We start from the raw sequence: 17,376 nt of genomic DNA, 5'->3' as shown, positions 1-17,376 counted from the left end.
TTAATCAAAAAATATATAAATTTTGGTTGTTTAAAAAATAAAAAAATAAAAAAGTAGCGAGGACGTTGCCTCGCCTTCTCATTGGCGGATAAGCAGGAAGTTGACTAGAATGAAATCGGGGGCGCGAAGCCACTGTTGTCGTTTTCTAGCTCCAGGTCGGGACCACTTCACCCTTTTAGGAAGCTTACAGTAGTTGCTGTGGTTTCTGCTGCCCTTTCATTCGTCATGTGTGAGAAAATAAAGACGGTAATGTTCAATTTGACTTCGTAAGTTAATGCTGTGACTGCCGTTGGCGTTTGTTTACCCTCCTGTTTCATGTCGACCCTCAGGTGAACAGCTGGCTCAGTACAGTGTTTGGGGATCAGCCGGTGCCACACTTTGAGGTCAACACAAGGACGGTGGACATCCTGCACCAGCTGGCACAGACCAGCGAAGCCCGGTGCAGGGACACAGCTCTCCTCACAGAAGACCTCAGACAGAAAGCATCAGAGTATCAGGCTGAAGGTGTGAGACTGAAATTCCCACTGCTAACAGTTTTGATGTGAAGTGAGTTGTAGTCGGTAAGCCAAATCATAACAGACGATGATGAACAAAAGTTATCTCAAGACACCTTCCGTATACAGTAGGTCTAGATCCCACAGTGACTTATTTATGATTTACAGAGATCCAATAATTCCTCTATGCAGCAGCAAGTCACAGTGTCCATGATAATAACATCTAGATACAGTAGTATGAATCAAGAGTAAGACAGTCCAATAATTCACATCACAAGGTCTTCAAAGCATTTTCACAGAACTCAATGTTTGTTTTTCCTCCGTCTAGGTGCTCATCTCCGTGATGTTCTTCTACAAGGGGTTGGCCTGTCCGGTGCAAGTTTGTCAAAGCCTGCCGCTGACTACTTGTCTGCTTTAGTGGACACTGCCATGGTGCTTGGAGTCAGAGACACATCGCTGGGCAGGTACAATGTCGTTGGGCTTTTAGAAGTCTGTTTACTGCTACTATTTTGTAGTCGGTAGTTTCTTTGTTCAAAGATGTGAAAAGTTACCGCTGGACTCTTATGTCTTGTCTTAGCTTTATGCCAGCAGTGAACAACCTCACCAACGGACTGCTGGAAGAAGAGAAGTCAAACAGGAGACTTGAGAGGGAACTCAGAGCCCTCAGAGAGAGACTAGCTGCTACGATGGTGCTGCGAAGCAATTTACAGGAGTAAGAACACGGATGCAGAGGATTATGACTTTGACACGTTGATATTACTAAGGCTTTGTACCATTGCTATAGTAAAAACATACACACAGTCATGACTCCTGGGCTGTGACATACTGTGTGTAGGTACATCATGTTACAACAGACATAAGCTGCATACTCTGCATCATCCCTAATCAGTGTTCTTAATTGTCTTCAGGGATATCAGTAAAACTGTCAAATCACAGTCAGTGGAGAACGCTAAAGCAGAGGAAAGACTGCTCAACATGGATTTTGTATCGGCAAAGGATAAAGAGCTCAGCAGCAGGCGGGAGAGGGCAGAGGTATGTTGTGGTGTTATACCTGTATTTAATGGCTGCAAAGTGGATTGAAGAAGAAGAATTACTTTATTTATCCCGCAACGGGGAAAGTGAATTTTTTCACTCTTATTATTAATCATGTTACACACACAGGCCCGAAATACACACATGCACAGACACGACCTATACATGCAATTAAGCAGAGATGTTAGAGTGAGGGGGCTGCCAGTGATCAGCGCCCTGAGCAGTTGGGGGTTCGGTGCCTTGCTCAACAGCACCTCGGCAGTGCCCAGGAGATGAACAGATTGAAGTGGGTAAAAATGGTACAATATACTGCTATTGAAAATGATAAGGTGAAAAATACCCAGATATATAATGTGTTACATTCCATCCTGTTTAAATATTAATATCTTAGCAGGAGGTTTGCTCTGGGTTAGAAAATCAAGCAAAATTGTACTAATGACAACTTTCTATGCAGCCTGAAGAGGCATCAATTATTGTCCTCAGCCACCGGTAAGAAAACATGAAAATCAAACAACCAATGGCATTAAAATCCTCAGTTAGAAGGGAACAATTAGGAGAATCTTCTAGAAGACCCTCCCAGTATATAGCAATGGGAAATAACACAAACTTTAGGGTGCTAAAATTGATGTTTATATGTAATAGGTTATGCAGATATATTGATTCATAGCTTAATCATTTTGCCACTCCCCGTCATGCTTCTAAAAATGGCACCAAGGGTGCAGAAAATGCTCTCTGACAAATAGCAAATAATCAGCTGGTGTGCAGAGTTCTTTCCTCTGTGGAGTGACCACTTTTATTTCCTTCAGGAAGACAGACTGTGGACCTCAAGTTACTGCCTCGGGTTAAAAATCTTTATCGATCTCCGCGAGAAAATTGGATTGTGTGCAGTTGCTCTCATTCTAGAATAGATTATAGAAATATTAAAGAAATTATAAGAAATAAGTATGTACAATATGTGTGTTATATTACATAATAACAATATATACAAATAATAAATGTGTAAAAAAAAAAAAGTATGCTACAATATTTGTTAAAATGCAAGAATAGTATAAAGAATTATAATAATAATATGTTTATTTGATATAGCACCTTTTACAGACAAAGTCACAAAGTGCTTCACATGATAAAATTGTTAAAATAAGACAAGGTAAAATAAGCAAGCAAAAAATAAATACCGCTGGAATACAATAAAAAAAAGATTTAAAAACACAAAATTACAAATGAGACAAAAGCCAGTTTAAACAAGTGATGAAATGTATACATGAGTATTCATGCCAGAGTATTGCACTGTTAAATTCTTGTACTGTGAATTCGGTATTCCACATTTTAAAATACAAATTCTGGGTTTATGGCTACTGACATTGGTGAGTGTGTGACACTCAGGGAGGCGCTCTGTGGTGCATGAGTCCTCAGAGCACAGAGGTGATGCTGCGGACAGGTCAGGACAGTTAATGCCCGTTGTCAGGAGAAGATGTTTACAGTGATGCAGCAGAAGTCATGATAGAGCTCTGTGATGGAGCTTGGTTTGCTGTTTTCTTCTATCAATCCTGCAGGCTCAACTTGTATCCAGAAACATGGACAAGTCTATCACCCACCAGGCTATTGTGCAGCTCTCTGAGGTAATTTCAGCTGTTACACAGTCGAGCATCCTGGTAATGTCATGGTAACCCTTTCTGCTGTCAGGGTTTAAAACGCATCATCTTGTTTTTCTCCCTGTAGGAAGTCAGCACCCTGAAACAAGAAATAATTCCCTTGAAAAAGAAACTGGAGCCTTACATGGACTTAAGCCCAGTACGTTTGTTTTTCTCGTAACAGTCCAACAATTGCTTTCACATCCTAAATATTTTTATTGTTGAACTGATATTAAATAAATTTGTATGTGTGTAAATTTGACTTAATGAAACCAGCTTGACAGAACTGGATGAATCCCATTTAGCTATTTGGAAACAACTTTATGATTCTGTATTTGACCTTATGAAATGTTTTCATCTCCTAAACCACAACAGAGCCCATCTCTTGCGCAAGTGAAAATAGAAGAAGCGAAAAGGGAATTGGTGAGTATCTCAACGGTTTATTCATCAATGGATGGATTAGGCGTGGTTGATTACGTTTTATTTTTTGTGTTTTCTCAACTACAGGCCGCAATTGATTCACAACTTGAGAAGAATATGGATTTCAAGTGAAGATGTTTGTAACGGTAAAATCGTATGTGTTTTTCGGCTGTTACCTCTCCGTTTGAAAAATAATAAAGGAATTGTTTCTATGCCATGGTGACTTCTTGCGTGTGTTGCGACAGCCAACCCCTGTCTGCTTCTGAAGACCTTTTGAGCCGTGAGGTATTAGTTTGGGGAGTTCAAGTTGAAACGGCTCCCTCTGGCAATCTGTCTTTCTGGATTTTAACATTGTTTCTACAAATCACACAACAATCCCTGACCTTCTTTTGAATGTTCAAAGTAGATAAAGCAACCCCCCCCCCCCACCCCACCCCACCCCACACACACACACACACAAACACACACCCCACACCCTACTGGAAATGTGTGTTTCTCCACAGCTGATTCCTTTGAAAGAATTGTGCTTTAAAAGAAAACTTCAAATATTTTGATTTGTGTCACAATCAAGGGAAAAAATGTAAAATGGAGATATTTACTTGACCTAATCAGTTTATCTCTCCCTCTTCCTGTTTGTGACAAAACATCATTAAAACTAATCAAATGTTTTGTCTTTATGTTCTAGTCTCTCTGCTCTCTAATTGAGGGGCTGTGTCCCCAAACTGAACAAGTTTGAACAACATGCCATGTGAGGATTTTGCTCTGATCTGAGTTTGCATGACAGATGCATATGGATCTTTACCCACGATATGTTTTAGGTTGTCTGTACTGCATCTTTTAAAGATTTTTATTTTAAATAACATGAACACTAATAGTTGTATTATGGTATACATATTATACTTGTATGTCATTTCTAACTTATAACTTAAGTGGAAAGACATCCAGTAATTAACTGGAATTGTAGATTGCTGACAAATGACATTTTTTCTAATTCTTATTTCTGTAGGTTTCCATAAGACTATACATATTTCAGAACTTATAATCATACCTCAAAACATGAATAATCATGTTAAGAGTTGCTTACATTTACTCCGTGACTCACTTTTTTTGTCCAATACAAGGCTGAATCTTACCTTAACAACAAAGTGCAGGAAAATTGTTCAGTTTGACAACAAAATTCCACAGGCTTTGGAGGGATAACAGCACATGAAAGGGGTTTTGGAGCCACTCCCTGGGTGCATAAAGCTAAAGTACAGATAATGGAGGCAACTAGGGGGCCTGTTGTCCAGTTTGTATGCAAAATATCACCTCTCAGTTCCTCCCCCTGTCAGTCTTCCACCATTGGAGCTGAGCGGGGAGACCCAGAACGTCTCTGTCAGTTTGACTGTTGTAGGTCTGCGCTGCAGCCTGACATGTAGATCGACCCGTTACCATGGAGTGGGTCATGGATGTGGGCCGGGGGAGCAATTTACCCAGTAGGCCCCCTGCTTCATTCAAAGGCACGGTGGTTAGGCTAACAGCAGTTTATGAAAAGAAACAGAATCAAAATATCAATCCACTGAAAGTCAACTTGGGACACACACACACACAAAGAATAATTTACACTATGTCTATTTTTGGTCACTATATCTGGCTATCTTTGCCTTCTAATTTGAGGGTTGCTTTCTTGAAGAAAAGTATTTTTTGAAAAGTGTTTTTTTTTTTGTAGCATTTCTCCTTGTCTTCCAGGTCTGTGTTAAGTATTCCTCTCTTCTTGTTTACATGATGATTACATTAGTCATTACAATGACTACATTATTCATTTTGCACGGGAAAGACTATCTTCCATAAATAGATAGATGATGAGGCCAATATCAGATTAAAACAAATCTAAGTCAAATAGACCTACAGCTATCTGAAACAGGTGTTTGAGTTTTCTTTTATTTGCACATGTTAAAATCCAACAAATGACAGAAACAATAAATCAAATGAAAAGGCAGAGAGGAACACCGTCCTACAAAGCCCAAGTGCATTAACTACAAAATCACTAATAACATGATTTCTGCACAGTTTTTGGCCTGAAAATATGGATAGATTTGGAAAAAAGGTAAAGCATGATAATCCATCATCAATGTGCCAAATAGTCACTTATTTTGACAGTAAAATATATATTAATTTTTTCCCATATAGTTACTGCACTGTGGCTGTATAGGGCAGAATGGTTATTAAACCAATTCACCCCGTTAGTTATGACATAAAACATTCAAATTCCTCAGTTTCTAGTGGGATGTAAGGAAGAGAAAAGAAGCAAAGGAGAAACCTCACAGAATGAAAGCATTCTGCCATAATCCAGAAAGTCAACATGCCAGTGCGTCATACCATTGCCCCTCTCTCCCCTTTAAAATAGTTTTATCTGCCACGCCCACACCACAATTCCCGCACAGCTGTTACTGTAAGTCGCTTTCAGTTTTCCACATGCATCTATTCACAAATCTGCAGCGTTGGAACCTATAGTTGAAACAGAAGGGGAGTCGGACTGCAGGAGTGTGACCACACGTCGGGTTGATCACCTCGTCTGTCAAGTTTGGACCAACTTGTTGCGCAGCTGCTATTTCTAACCTCCTCTGTGGTCCATTGCTGCAGAGTGGGGACAGGGGGCTGCTCTTATTCCCCAGCACACCGGCGCTGTTTTGGGCTTCTTCATCAGGGATAAGGAAGACGGATGGACGGATGAAGCGGTGGCTTTCTCTGCCTATACTTTCTAATCAGTGCGCAGAGGCTATAAGGAGATGACGCGTTTTGTACGGGCTTTTCAGGAAGTCCTGCAGCCTGCAGAGAATTTCCGAGTCTCTTTAATATGATCTCAGAAACAGGGGATGCGAGTCATGAGCTGGACGCGTCCTTGCCACAGAGTAAACTGGAGCCAAAGCCTCTTCTACCTGACTTTACTCCTGTGGACCAGACGCATGGCTGGACTGGCTGACTTCTCAAGTAAGATGGTGATGATGGTGATGGAGGAAGGGGATGCACCTGGATGAGAAGGGTTAAAGATAACAGAACGTGTTGTTACTATTCACTTATTTGTATGGCTCATGGGTTCTAGTTTTTTTCTCACATTGCCAGTGTTGCTAAAATACCAGTTTGATATTTGGCATGGGACTGCACACCTGAGAAGGGGTAGGCTCATGTAAAAGACAGCGGGATGAGTAAAAAGACATCTTTGGTTGTGTTTGATTGTTTTTAATTGTTCAGACTGTCCATCTAGTCTATTTCAATCACTCCTGAGTCTTGCGAGAGTCCTTTTCTATAAAACAAATAATGCAAACATCTCAAGATAAGGGACTTTGAATCAGGGGTAACTTAATCATATCCACACACACACACGCACACACACACACACACACACACACACACACACACACACACACACACACACACACACACACACACACACACACACACACACACACACACACACACACACACACACACACACACACACACACAAACACGCACACACACACACTATGCAACAAAGGTGGGGCAATGCCTGTTGGTGGATTTTGCCAGCCAGGAAGGAGATCTGGCAGCCAACACTTTGATGGGTACTTTTTCAGAGCAACCTGAGACAACTAACAGAGCTCCAAAGAGGGAAAACAAACTGATCCGAAACCACTGATGCAGTAGGAAAAACAACTTAACAAATACAAGTTTTTTGGTTGTATTAAGTTGCATTTTATAGTGACATTCTTTAGTTGTTGTGTCTGTTTCTTAAGTACAGTTATAGAAGATTTTATGGGCCGCTTGGCAGCACACCCTCTCCTAAGGGTCCCAGTGGTTGTCTGTCCCCTTTATGAGTAAGTGAAGTTAAAGGAGTACTCCAGTGATTTTGTATTGCACTTCCATAAAGTTAGGGGGCTCATAAGAGACAGATAAAGAAAAAATAAATGGATAAAATGGCCTGATTCTCTAGTATGGGGTAAGGTCCAAAAAATGTTGGACCCTACATTTTCCCATAATGTAACTCGATAGCTTCTTTCAAACCACACACTGCCAATTTGTGATGCAGGCTTTCTGTTAAATGTTTTAAATCTAACGACCAAGCTGAGATAAACCTGATGATATCATTGGATTAACTTTATCAAACTTTAGAAAGCTCCCTCCAGAGCAACGGAGGACACTAAGCCAATATTTCCACAGGCTGAGCATAAGTTAATTGGAGACCATGTGTAAAATTGAGGTTCACCAAGGTCAAGGTTTCTTTAGTAGTACTCAAGGGTAAATTTGTTGTAAAGACGATCAACAAACACATCAAAAATTTAGTGTCCATGTGCATTCCAGCCTAACCAATGCCTTTGTGTGGCAGACTACCTGTCCAGGATCATCACCAGTCACTCTGCTCAGGCGTGTGACGGACAGCCTCTGCGACTCCACTGTCCACGTCACTCCACCATCTCCATCCAGTCTGCCTTCTACGGGAGCGGTGACGCACGGCTGTGCAAAGCAGACCGGGACCCTCTGCTCAGAGCGCAAAACCACAGCTGCTCAGCTTTTACTGCTCTACAGGTGCATTTTTATGTGTGGGATATACAGCACTGAGTCACTTGTGTATAAGTGGATGTTCACCAGTTTTAGCTGATTTAGCAGAGACGTTTTCTCCTCCTCATATGTGTTTTAGTTTTGTAGCAAACACACCACTCTTAAACGAGCTGGCTGCTGACTGTTAGATTAATGAAGGCACACCCCACTGTCTTTCATTTGTCAGCCAGTTGTGTCATCCATTTTTGCATCTTGTTTACATTGTGCTCACTGTGGGTTGTAACATCAAATCATGTAAACTGGTAAATGCTGACTTTCCCTGTTTTTTTTTGCCACGCAGAAGCTTTTGTCGGAGTGTCAGAGCCACAGAGATTGCCAGCTGCCTGTCAACCACCTGCTGTTTGGGAAGGACCCCTGTCCCGGCACTACCAAATACCTCCACGTGAAATACAAGTGTAAACCAAGTGAGTCTAGCAGCTCTATTCCCATTTGTCCCTGCCTTTTTTTATTGTCATATCCCCTCCCAGTCAACTGTTTCTGCATCAGTTTCTCTCATACATTTACTGGTGGATTTGCATGAAATAGGGACAAAAATATTCCCCCTTCCCCCCGATCCTAAGCCTTCAGTTTCCCACTCCCTTCACCTCTTCATCCTTTGTTTTTTTCCCCTCACTCAGCTGAACACAAAAGACATGTGGTGTGTGAGGGGGAGACTATGATCCTGCGCTGTAAGCCCCCTAAGGTTCTGATCATCTATGCAGCTGTCTACGGGAGAAGTCTGGGCCAGACCGACACTTGCCCCTCGCACCTGACAAGACCACCCCCATTTGGTGAGAGTCAACGGGATATTCTGTATTCTCACGCGGTGATAACTAACAGATGTAAGCCAGTCATGATATGTCTTAAGAAACTATGTTACAAAGTGAAAGATAGGTAAGTTACATGTTTCACTAGTTAGTTTAAATGGGCAATATATAGCATTTTTAATATAATTTAATAATTGTCACATTCATTTTAAAACCATAGAATAGTTACTGTAAACAAACAAGACCCTCTAGAGCATCCATTGGTGTCTTTTTTTGCAGTTTCAATGATGTTTCATTAAATCAGATTATGCAGGAAATTAGCTGGATTACTTTGTGGCGCAAAACAGAAAGAGGGCTATGTTCAAAGCTAAGGGTTATGAACAATAGGACTGTGTTCAAAATCACTCCCTATCCCCTCACTATTTTTACTTTCTGACATTTTATTCAAGTGTCGGGAGTCTTAGTGTGTATCTGTGTCCTCTAAAATAAGTAGTGTCCATGGCTCGACAGACGTTTTTTTCCTTGTCATTGTAGACCAATCCAAGGTGTTATTACTAACGTTGGTACCAAAAACATGCCTCTGTTAATCCCAAGTGTCCCCATAAACCATAACAGTGGGACAGCAAGCCGACATGCACATTAGCAGGACCCTAGAACCGAAGCAGCTAAATTGGATTCGGCCGTCATTACCTTTATTATTTACAACTGTACTTTTTCGTACTGTGACGTGCAAAGTTATCTTCATTAAAAAGAGCCTATGGCAGATGGTGACATGAGTAAAAGTCTTATGGAAATATCAGCCTCTGTTCTTTTTTTTCTTTCACAGCAGATATTTTGACATGCAGTGGTAGAAAAAGCACAGGTGTAACTAATAACATCAGTAACACTGCATTCCTTTTGAGTGTGCCACAGCCATCGTTAATGGTATTGACTACACCGATGCTTTCTTCTAGTTCGAAAGTTTGCTTTCATACCAGGAGATGACATGAGATAAACGCCTATATTTCATAATTTTACCAACTGATACAAGTTTTAGAAATGTAACAAACCTTTTAAAGTAGTTTATGTGGACATTGGATTCTTTAGAATAAGCAAAAACTATTTGGGGATGACATTAAACTAACATCGATGCACTGAGTTAACTATGTGCTACAGTATATCCTATTGCAACTGACACACACACACACACACACACACACACACACACAGACACACACACAGACACACACACACACACACACACACACACACACACACACACACACACACACACACACACACACACACACACACACACACACACACAGATACAAACTCTGCATTTCTTATTCAATGACTTGCTCTCTGAGTTTATCTTTGCTGTTCCCTCCAGAGTGTCTGAACCACGACGCTGTACACTTGGTGTCTAAGTCCTGCTACGGCAAACAGAAGTGTGCTGTTGCTATCGGCAACCAGACCTTGAGGGACCCCTGCTTTCCAGGAACCAGGAAGTACCTCAGCGTGGTCTATTCTTGTGGTAGGACTCTTTCTGCTTCCTCATTCCTAAGATACAATTACAAGCCTGTTGATAAATTAAAGAGGCTTCAAAATAGGCTTTCCTGATATAATTCTATACATAGCCTGCGTCACCTTTGTTTTTGCCTCATTCCTTATGTGACAGTTCTTTCAGCGATCATTTGTAGTTTGGGACTGTAGATTCTTATCTGCTGATCAGCTGTTCTTATCATATCACACCCAACAACACAGTAGCGGGGAAACAATAGACTGTGAGCTCAGATCTGCCCGTTGAGGCTGGCATCCTGGTAAACTTCCTGGGATTGGCACAAATGCCAGTGAGGTCATGCGGAAACATTGTTCATGTGTCAAAGTTTGGACATTTGACTTCAGCCTTGGTTGACGGAATTCTTCTGACTGGCTCTGTTGGCTCCAACTAGCACAAAACTGACCGTCTCTTAACCTTGTACACCGGTTCCCAACACAATTGGGACAGAATATATTCATAATATGAAAGTGTCATTCCATTGTGAGCCCAGTTTGTCCAGAGGTTTGGGCGTAGGCGTGCTGATGAATGATCTACTCTAGATTGACGAGCACACAGTCACATAATCTGTATCGATTTGTCCAGGCAATATAAAGATGGTCTTTTCTGTCTTCCCTCCAGTAGTACCGCAGGCCTTACTAAAGGAGGCAGACCCTTCCATATTCAGCTCCACTTCCTCTCCTGCTGTGGACACTGAAAAAGGTAACTATCCGTGCCATCTGTTGCAATTTCAGGTCATCTGTGCCATTTTATCTGACACCGTACTTCTCATGTTCACAGCAGCTCTTCCTGCAGATTCCGAAGAGCCTTTCCCCAAAGGGTCAAGGAGGCCAGACAACTCAGGAGCCGTGATGAGCAACTCTCTCTTGACCTACGCCTACATCAAAAGTAAACATCATTCACAGGAAAGCATTCATGAAGGCGCATATAATCCATGTTTAATACATCTCCTCCCTTATTTTCTATGCAGATCATCCAGAAATGGCAGCGCTGCTTTTTACCTCCAGCGTGTGTGTTGGTCTTCTTCTCACACTGCTGGCTGTATCGGTCCGAGTGACCTGCAGAGGGCGCCGGCTCGGAGATCAGAGACTCGCACCCAAGTCTTGTAGCCAAACTGTGAACTGCAAGGAGGACGATGATGAGGATGAAGAAGAAGATGATGATGATGACGAAGAGGGAACAGGAAGCTCTTTAATCTCAGCCACAGAAAGGAAGGGGATATACGGCTGGGAGGAAGTGACTTATGTGAGCGAGGCAGCCGAAAGGGCGGAGAGGATTGAGCGCAGAGAGATGATCATGCAGGAGATATGGATGAATGCATATCTGAATGGCAGCTCATGTTAACTGAACTGTGACACATGGTTGCTGTTCGGCACCTTACAGGATTCCCTGCAGCAGCTCTCAGCCTTTGATGATTAACAAAACAAGAATGTTATATATATATATTTATATAAATACATTGTGAAATTTGTTGTGTACTGCCGTTTTTGCAGCTCAGTTTGTGAAGAACGTAATGTTTTGGTGAAAATGCAGTATTAGCATTTTGTAAAGGGGTTATAAACAGGGTTTAATGCTGTAAAATGGGTGTACACATAAATTCTGTAATTGTTTTAAGTTTGAGTTTTTATTCACATCCATCGGCAAATGAAGTTTGGATTTCAGGTTGAAATACAGTTTATTAAAGACCAAAATCCCTGATCTTGACAGAAGACACACAGCTGCAACGTTCATTCAGATCAAGTCCATTTTTCATATTTGTAGCCAACATATCTGTACAGCATACAGCACCCTGTATCCTTAGACGCTTAATTAAGATTAGGAAAAACTCACCATAATAAAACCATTTAACAGGAAAACATTTTTTTTTCCTTTTTTACAAAAGAAACCATTTTGATTACCTTTGATATTTTGTTTACATGTCTAATGTTGGTTACTATATCTGTACTGATTATTCCTTAAGGGGATAACAGATCTATTATCACTATAAACCAAAGACCAGGGAACGTGATCTGTCATCAACACCTACAGTTTGTCTAAAGGGACTACCAAACACACTTGCTCTCACCCCCTACGCCTTAGGTTTAACTCCATAATGAAGCTCTTTAGTCATAGACAAATCTGTGTTATCTTCCATAACAACATAGGCCCATTAGTGTACAACTACATAAGTGGCCGTTAAAATTTCTATCTGTTCATACCATAGCCCAAAAGTATAGTGTTCCAGCCACTACATTAGTCTCTTTATAGAGCTATCTGTATTGAATATATAAACAGTTGAATGATCCTTTATATGTACACGTATAAAGGATATATATTTTTTAATGCAGTGTTCCTTGAAACCGGACACTCCTCTTTGAATCACTGCATCGACTGAGTCAACAGTTCCACACGCTGGAATCAAACTCTCTCACTTTGAACTCTACAACTTCGGCATCCCTGCAGGGACAAGAGTTGGAACGAGCATCTAGTATGTGGCAACTTCCTGCCTCAAAACAGCACCGACTGGCTGCGCGTACCGCTGATGGGAGACAAAGAGAGGAAAGGTGTAGCATCCTTGTCCGTGCACTATGTTCCAGTTGAATCACTACCTCTGAAACATTGTTAAATGTTAACACACAAAATAATTTTATTGGATTGTTTTTTTTTTTTCAAACACACAATAACAATGTGCAGTAAATTAAAATGAAAATAATTAAAACGTAACTTTACAATAGGGTGAAAAAAATTGGTAAAGGAATACAGGGCTCTGATTTTCAGTTCAAATAAAACAGGTTTATCATGCCATTGGCCTCCATGTGACATCACTACAAGGCATATAAACGCATTTGCTATGTATTCTCTGGAACATCTCAAATAACATAGACAGTAAACTCATTTCAGGATTGTGATAATAAGGCATTGCAGTCATTTGCATATAGAACTGTAGAGGATAGAAGGTAGGGATCTAGGTGGTAGCAGTCTTTATCTTGGTCCCCATTTGATGTTTGTGAGGCCTTGAAACTGTCTTCTGAGAGCTTGTCTGTCTGTCCACTCTGAGTCCAGGTAGCTATCATCGTCCGCCTCCTCCAGTTTCTGAAAATGTTACCAGGAGAAGGTTAGAAAGGCACTTTCAGTACAAACAGGAACATGGCTTTTAATGCGTGCATCAAGAGTGTTCTGTCTCTTTAGCCGTTCCTCACCTTCAGCTCCTCTTGCCTCCTGTACTGATGCATCATCATCTGTTTCTGCTGCTCATCAGTGATCAGAGGCTCTCTCGCTGGTGCCCCCTGCCCTTTCTGAATGGAATGGCAACAAATGGATTACACTTATTCTCAGAACAACAAAAATACACTGCCTGCCATAAACCATGAAAAATACTCCCTACAGACAGGCGGAAAAGGCTCTCACCTTTTGGATTTTGACCACAAGCTTCGTCTTTTCATTTTTGCCAATGTAGTCCTGAAGTTTTTTCCCCCTCTGCATATCTTTGCCAGCCCACCATAGCTGGCACTCATCCTCTGTGATCACCTGCAGAGATGCCTGAGGGACAGACAGATGGAGAGAAATGGAGGGAGAAAAATAATATTATCATGGAAACAGTGAACACAGATTTACCTTCAAATGTACCAAATAGTAGTAACTATAGGAACTTATGCTTTTGTTGTCGACTGAAAACTAATTTCTTATGGCCATCAGCCAATAGCTTCTAGAAAACTCTGATCACAGGTTCAGCTGTTTACCTGTGTTCCTGAAAGGTCTTCCTGGTTCTCAAACTCCATCCTGATAGGGTCATAAGGAGGCAATCCCATGGGGTACACGATCATGACTGCACCCCTTAGGGGATCCATGGCTTCCTTTATTGTCTCCATGGTGACACAAACGTTAGCTTGAACTTGTTTCTGAAAGATGATGAGAGTTGAGACTGAATCAAAAATATTGACTCTTTGTTGAATAAGAGAATTAAGATTAAGTGTTAACACTAATACTCACTCTGGAGATCAGTGCCTTTGCCTCTTCCACGGTTTTCATCAACAACTCTTTCATTTTATCATTTGGAGCTGGAAGAAGCCAAACAGAATGTTTTTAATTTTCAGTTTACCTGCTTGTATAGAAATTAAATTACCATTTTAAAACATTTTTTCAAGCAAATTAAAAAGAAATGCTTGGTTGCATCCCCTTTTATAATAGTAGCGATGTGGATTTATTCACAGTAGGGATGCACAATCAACTGGGTCAAGGAAATTACATACTTACAATGTTTAACATTCTTTAATTGCAGAATTTGCAAGTCACAAAATGGATTTAATGTCAGTTTGCAGTCAGAAGCTACAACCACATGCAAAGGACTTGTCTTCCTGATAGTGTTATGCAGGTGTTTAGAATGTTATTTGAAACTACATTGCCTAAAGTCAAGAGTCATGGTCTTACCGTGTCCGTTCCTCCTCCCAATCTCATCCTCCCTAAATACTGGCCCTCCGCTGGGCACGCACTTGTCTTCCCATTCATCCTTCAGTTTCAGCTCCACAATCTGCTCCTCTGTCAGCCCCTGCATGTTGGGTGGCAGTGTGATGCCGTGGTCCGCCAGCTCTGGGATCTCTGAGGGTATACATAAATGACCAAGCAAGTCAATGCCAATGATTCCTGAAATAATTCAAGTGCTGCAATGTAGTTAAAACCTAAACATTTTTGTCTCTGCTTTATATCTGTTAAGCCAGGCTAGTTTTATTTTGCCAAAAAGCAGTTACCCAGTAAAAATAAAGCATGATGTGAGAGCAGTCTGCAGTCAAGCTTCTCATCCTACCAGTTGTGTAAAGTAACTACGTACATTTACATCTGTACTGTCAGTACTGTACTTAAGTAACATTCTGAACTACTTGTACTTTACTTGAGTAATTCCATCTTATGCTACTTTATACTTCTACTCCACTACATTTCAGAGGAAATATTGTAGTTTTTACTCCACTACATTTATTTGGTAACTTTAGTTACTCTACAGATTCAGATTATTAATACAAACTATTATCAACAAATTAAAAAAACATATATTGTTAGATAGATAAAGCTGCACAGTAGTATATAAAGTAAATAAAGTCAGCCCCAATTTTTTCAGCTGCAACATTAAAGTGATATTTACATTTATCTATCAATAATTATAAACGGATATACTATTCTGAAATGGTCCATTCTGCAAAATGAGTTCTTAGTAGTTGAAATACATTTTGATGCTTATACGTTTGTACTTTTACCAAGTACCATTTTGAATGCAGGACTTTTACTTGTAACAGAGTATTTCTACAGTGTGGTATTACTACTTCTACTTCAGCAAAAGCTCTGAGTACTTCTTCCACTGCCTCCTACACGGTGTGTACAGAAAGCAGTGTGTAGGCTGTGTCTTGTTCACCTGAACATATTCTGTCCACTTTGAGTCTCCCGTTGTAAATGTTTGTAATCTGCTGGATCACCGTCTCCAGAGGCGAGTCCACAGTGGTGTTGAAAAGAAACTGACTCTCATCTCCACGCTTCACATGCAGCTGGACCATCTTGCAAAGTATCAAAGTATCCACCTGTTTACCAACATAAAAGAGACGTTAAAGATAAGTTTAATGCGACTTGAAGGCCACATCAACAGAAGGATTTTTCTGAGTCCGGACGGGGTCTTTAGGAAAACAGTGTAACCATGGCAACAGTCGAGTGCGGACGCTTCTAGAAAACACAGAGATAGCTTTTAACTTGCTAACGTTAGCTGTTCTGATGACATGCGATGGCTAAAGCTGGCAAAGAGTAATTTCTCTACAGAGACTTAAAATGACAACATTTACCTGTACAATGAAACAACAAGCACAAGACGGGGCGTACAATGTCCAGACTGAACTCACACTGTTCACAACATGTGATACTGCTAGCTTCAGGCTGCACGGGGATTCATTCGGCTCTTCGTCCAGATGCTTCTTCGTGTATTTATTTACGGCAGATTAGAACAAGCCAAGCAGTATTAGCGCCCTCTAGTGGTAAAATGACACTGCGTCCAATAAGTGATACTGTACACACTTCAATTCAATTCAAATGTATTTACAGTGCCATATCATAACAAAAGTTAGCCCAGGACACTTTACAGAGTAGGTAAAGACCACACTCAATGCCTTATTTATGATTTACATTGACCCACAGTGGCAACGAAAACCTTCCCTTTAACAGGCAGGAGAACAGACCCAGCTCTATGGAGGACGGACATCTGTCTTGACCGGCTGGAGAGGAAGAAAAGGAGAGACAAAGAGAGAAAAGACAGATAGAGAGACACTTCCAGGGATGCAAGCAACCACAAAAGTAACAGTCACTGGAATAATAGCTAATAATGTGAATATGATTTTTATGTTATGGAAGTTAATATAGTAGAATGGTAGAAACAAGTACAGCAAAGGTGATAGAATATGACAATGATAGTAATTATGGTGGTAAATATGATCGATAATGAGTAGTAGCAATAACAGCTGTGATACAATGAGATATATTAGTGATGATGTTTTTTTGGCTACAGATTTTATAATTTCTAAGACTAGTATATACTGTATGAGTAATAGTAATAATAGCAGCAAGAAGCGTCATGCAGGACCATGGCAGCAGGCACCTCCACGATCAGCAGAGTTCTGCGAGACGACAAAGCACAAACAACTCCAGGGAAGAAGTTGAATAAGTAACATGCATTGATGAGACATGAATGATACAGATAGAGAGGAGAGAAGCTCAGAACCACTATTATCCCCGGCAGACTAGGCCTATAGCAGCATAATTAAGCATAACAAAATCAGCTTGGATTATGGTGTCACCATTGGCCACAGTATTCCTGCAGGACACAATATTTAACTGAACCTAGGTCAATTTATTGATAAATAATTACTCCCTGCTACACTTTTATAAAATTTACATATTAAATTAATATCCACAAAAGTACAGTTATA

At 40.7% G+C, this 17,376-nt stretch overlaps 3 protein-coding genes across 4 annotated transcripts; 2 read left to right on the top strand and 1 right to left on the bottom strand.

Moving 5' to 3' along the window:
* Window positions 1–156: 156 nt before the first annotated feature.
* Window positions 157–3,725, top strand: haus1 (HAUS augmin-like complex, subunit 1). The gene is made up of 9 exons (XM_083926586.1): window positions 157–246; window positions 330–504; window positions 823–958; window positions 1,072–1,206; window positions 1,403–1,526; window positions 3,080–3,145; window positions 3,246–3,317; window positions 3,533–3,580; window positions 3,665–3,725. Exons 1-9 carry the CDS (start codon window positions 226–228, stop codon window positions 3,707–3,709), a joined length of 822 nt encoding a protein of 273 aa, XP_083782712.1. The 5' UTR covers window positions 157–225; the 3' UTR covers window positions 3,710–3,725.
* Window positions 3,726–6,034: 2,309 nt separating this feature from the next.
* Window positions 6,035–11,885, top strand: eva1c (eva-1 homolog C (C. elegans)). 2 transcript variants are annotated; one of them, XM_083926832.1, is made up of 8 exons: window positions 6,035–6,547; window positions 7,923–8,122; window positions 8,436–8,559; window positions 8,773–8,925; window positions 10,274–10,417; window positions 11,066–11,143; window positions 11,222–11,329; window positions 11,412–11,885. In XM_083926832.1, the coding sequence occupies exons 1-8, from the start codon at window positions 6,433–6,435 to the stop codon at window positions 11,783–11,785; spliced, it is 1,296 nt and encodes a 431-aa protein (XP_083782958.1). In that variant the 5' UTR covers window positions 6,035–6,432; the 3' UTR covers window positions 11,786–11,885. The 2 variants fall into 2 exon arrangements, with proteins under 2 accessions (XP_083782958.1, XP_083782957.1); XM_083926831.1 differs by having other exon boundaries at window positions 11,063–11,143.
* Window positions 11,886–13,116: 1,231 nt separating this feature from the next.
* cfap298 (cilia and flagella associated protein 298) lies at window positions 13,117–16,252 on the bottom strand. The gene is made up of 8 exons (XM_083927443.1): window positions 16,240–16,252; window positions 15,822–15,984; window positions 14,849–15,016; window positions 14,411–14,478; window positions 14,161–14,319; window positions 13,829–13,960; window positions 13,621–13,716; window positions 13,117–13,513 (listed from the first exon to the last, which is right to left on the bottom strand). Exons 2-8 carry the CDS (start codon window positions 15,958–15,960, stop codon window positions 13,403–13,405), a joined length of 873 nt encoding a protein of 290 aa, XP_083783569.1. The 5' UTR covers window positions 15,961–15,984; window positions 16,240–16,252; the 3' UTR covers window positions 13,117–13,402.
* Between the last annotated feature and the right edge of the window lie 1,124 nt (window positions 16,253–17,376).

Source organism: Echiichthys vipera (assembly GCF_963691815.1).
Source record: "Echiichthys vipera genome assembly, chromosome: 14".
In the NCBI taxonomy this organism is placed as follows: domain Eukaryota; kingdom Metazoa; phylum Chordata; class Actinopteri; order Perciformes; family Trachinidae; genus Echiichthys; species Echiichthys vipera.
Note: the sequence above shows the minus strand (reverse complement) of the source record. Positions and strands in the feature narration are given on the sequence as shown.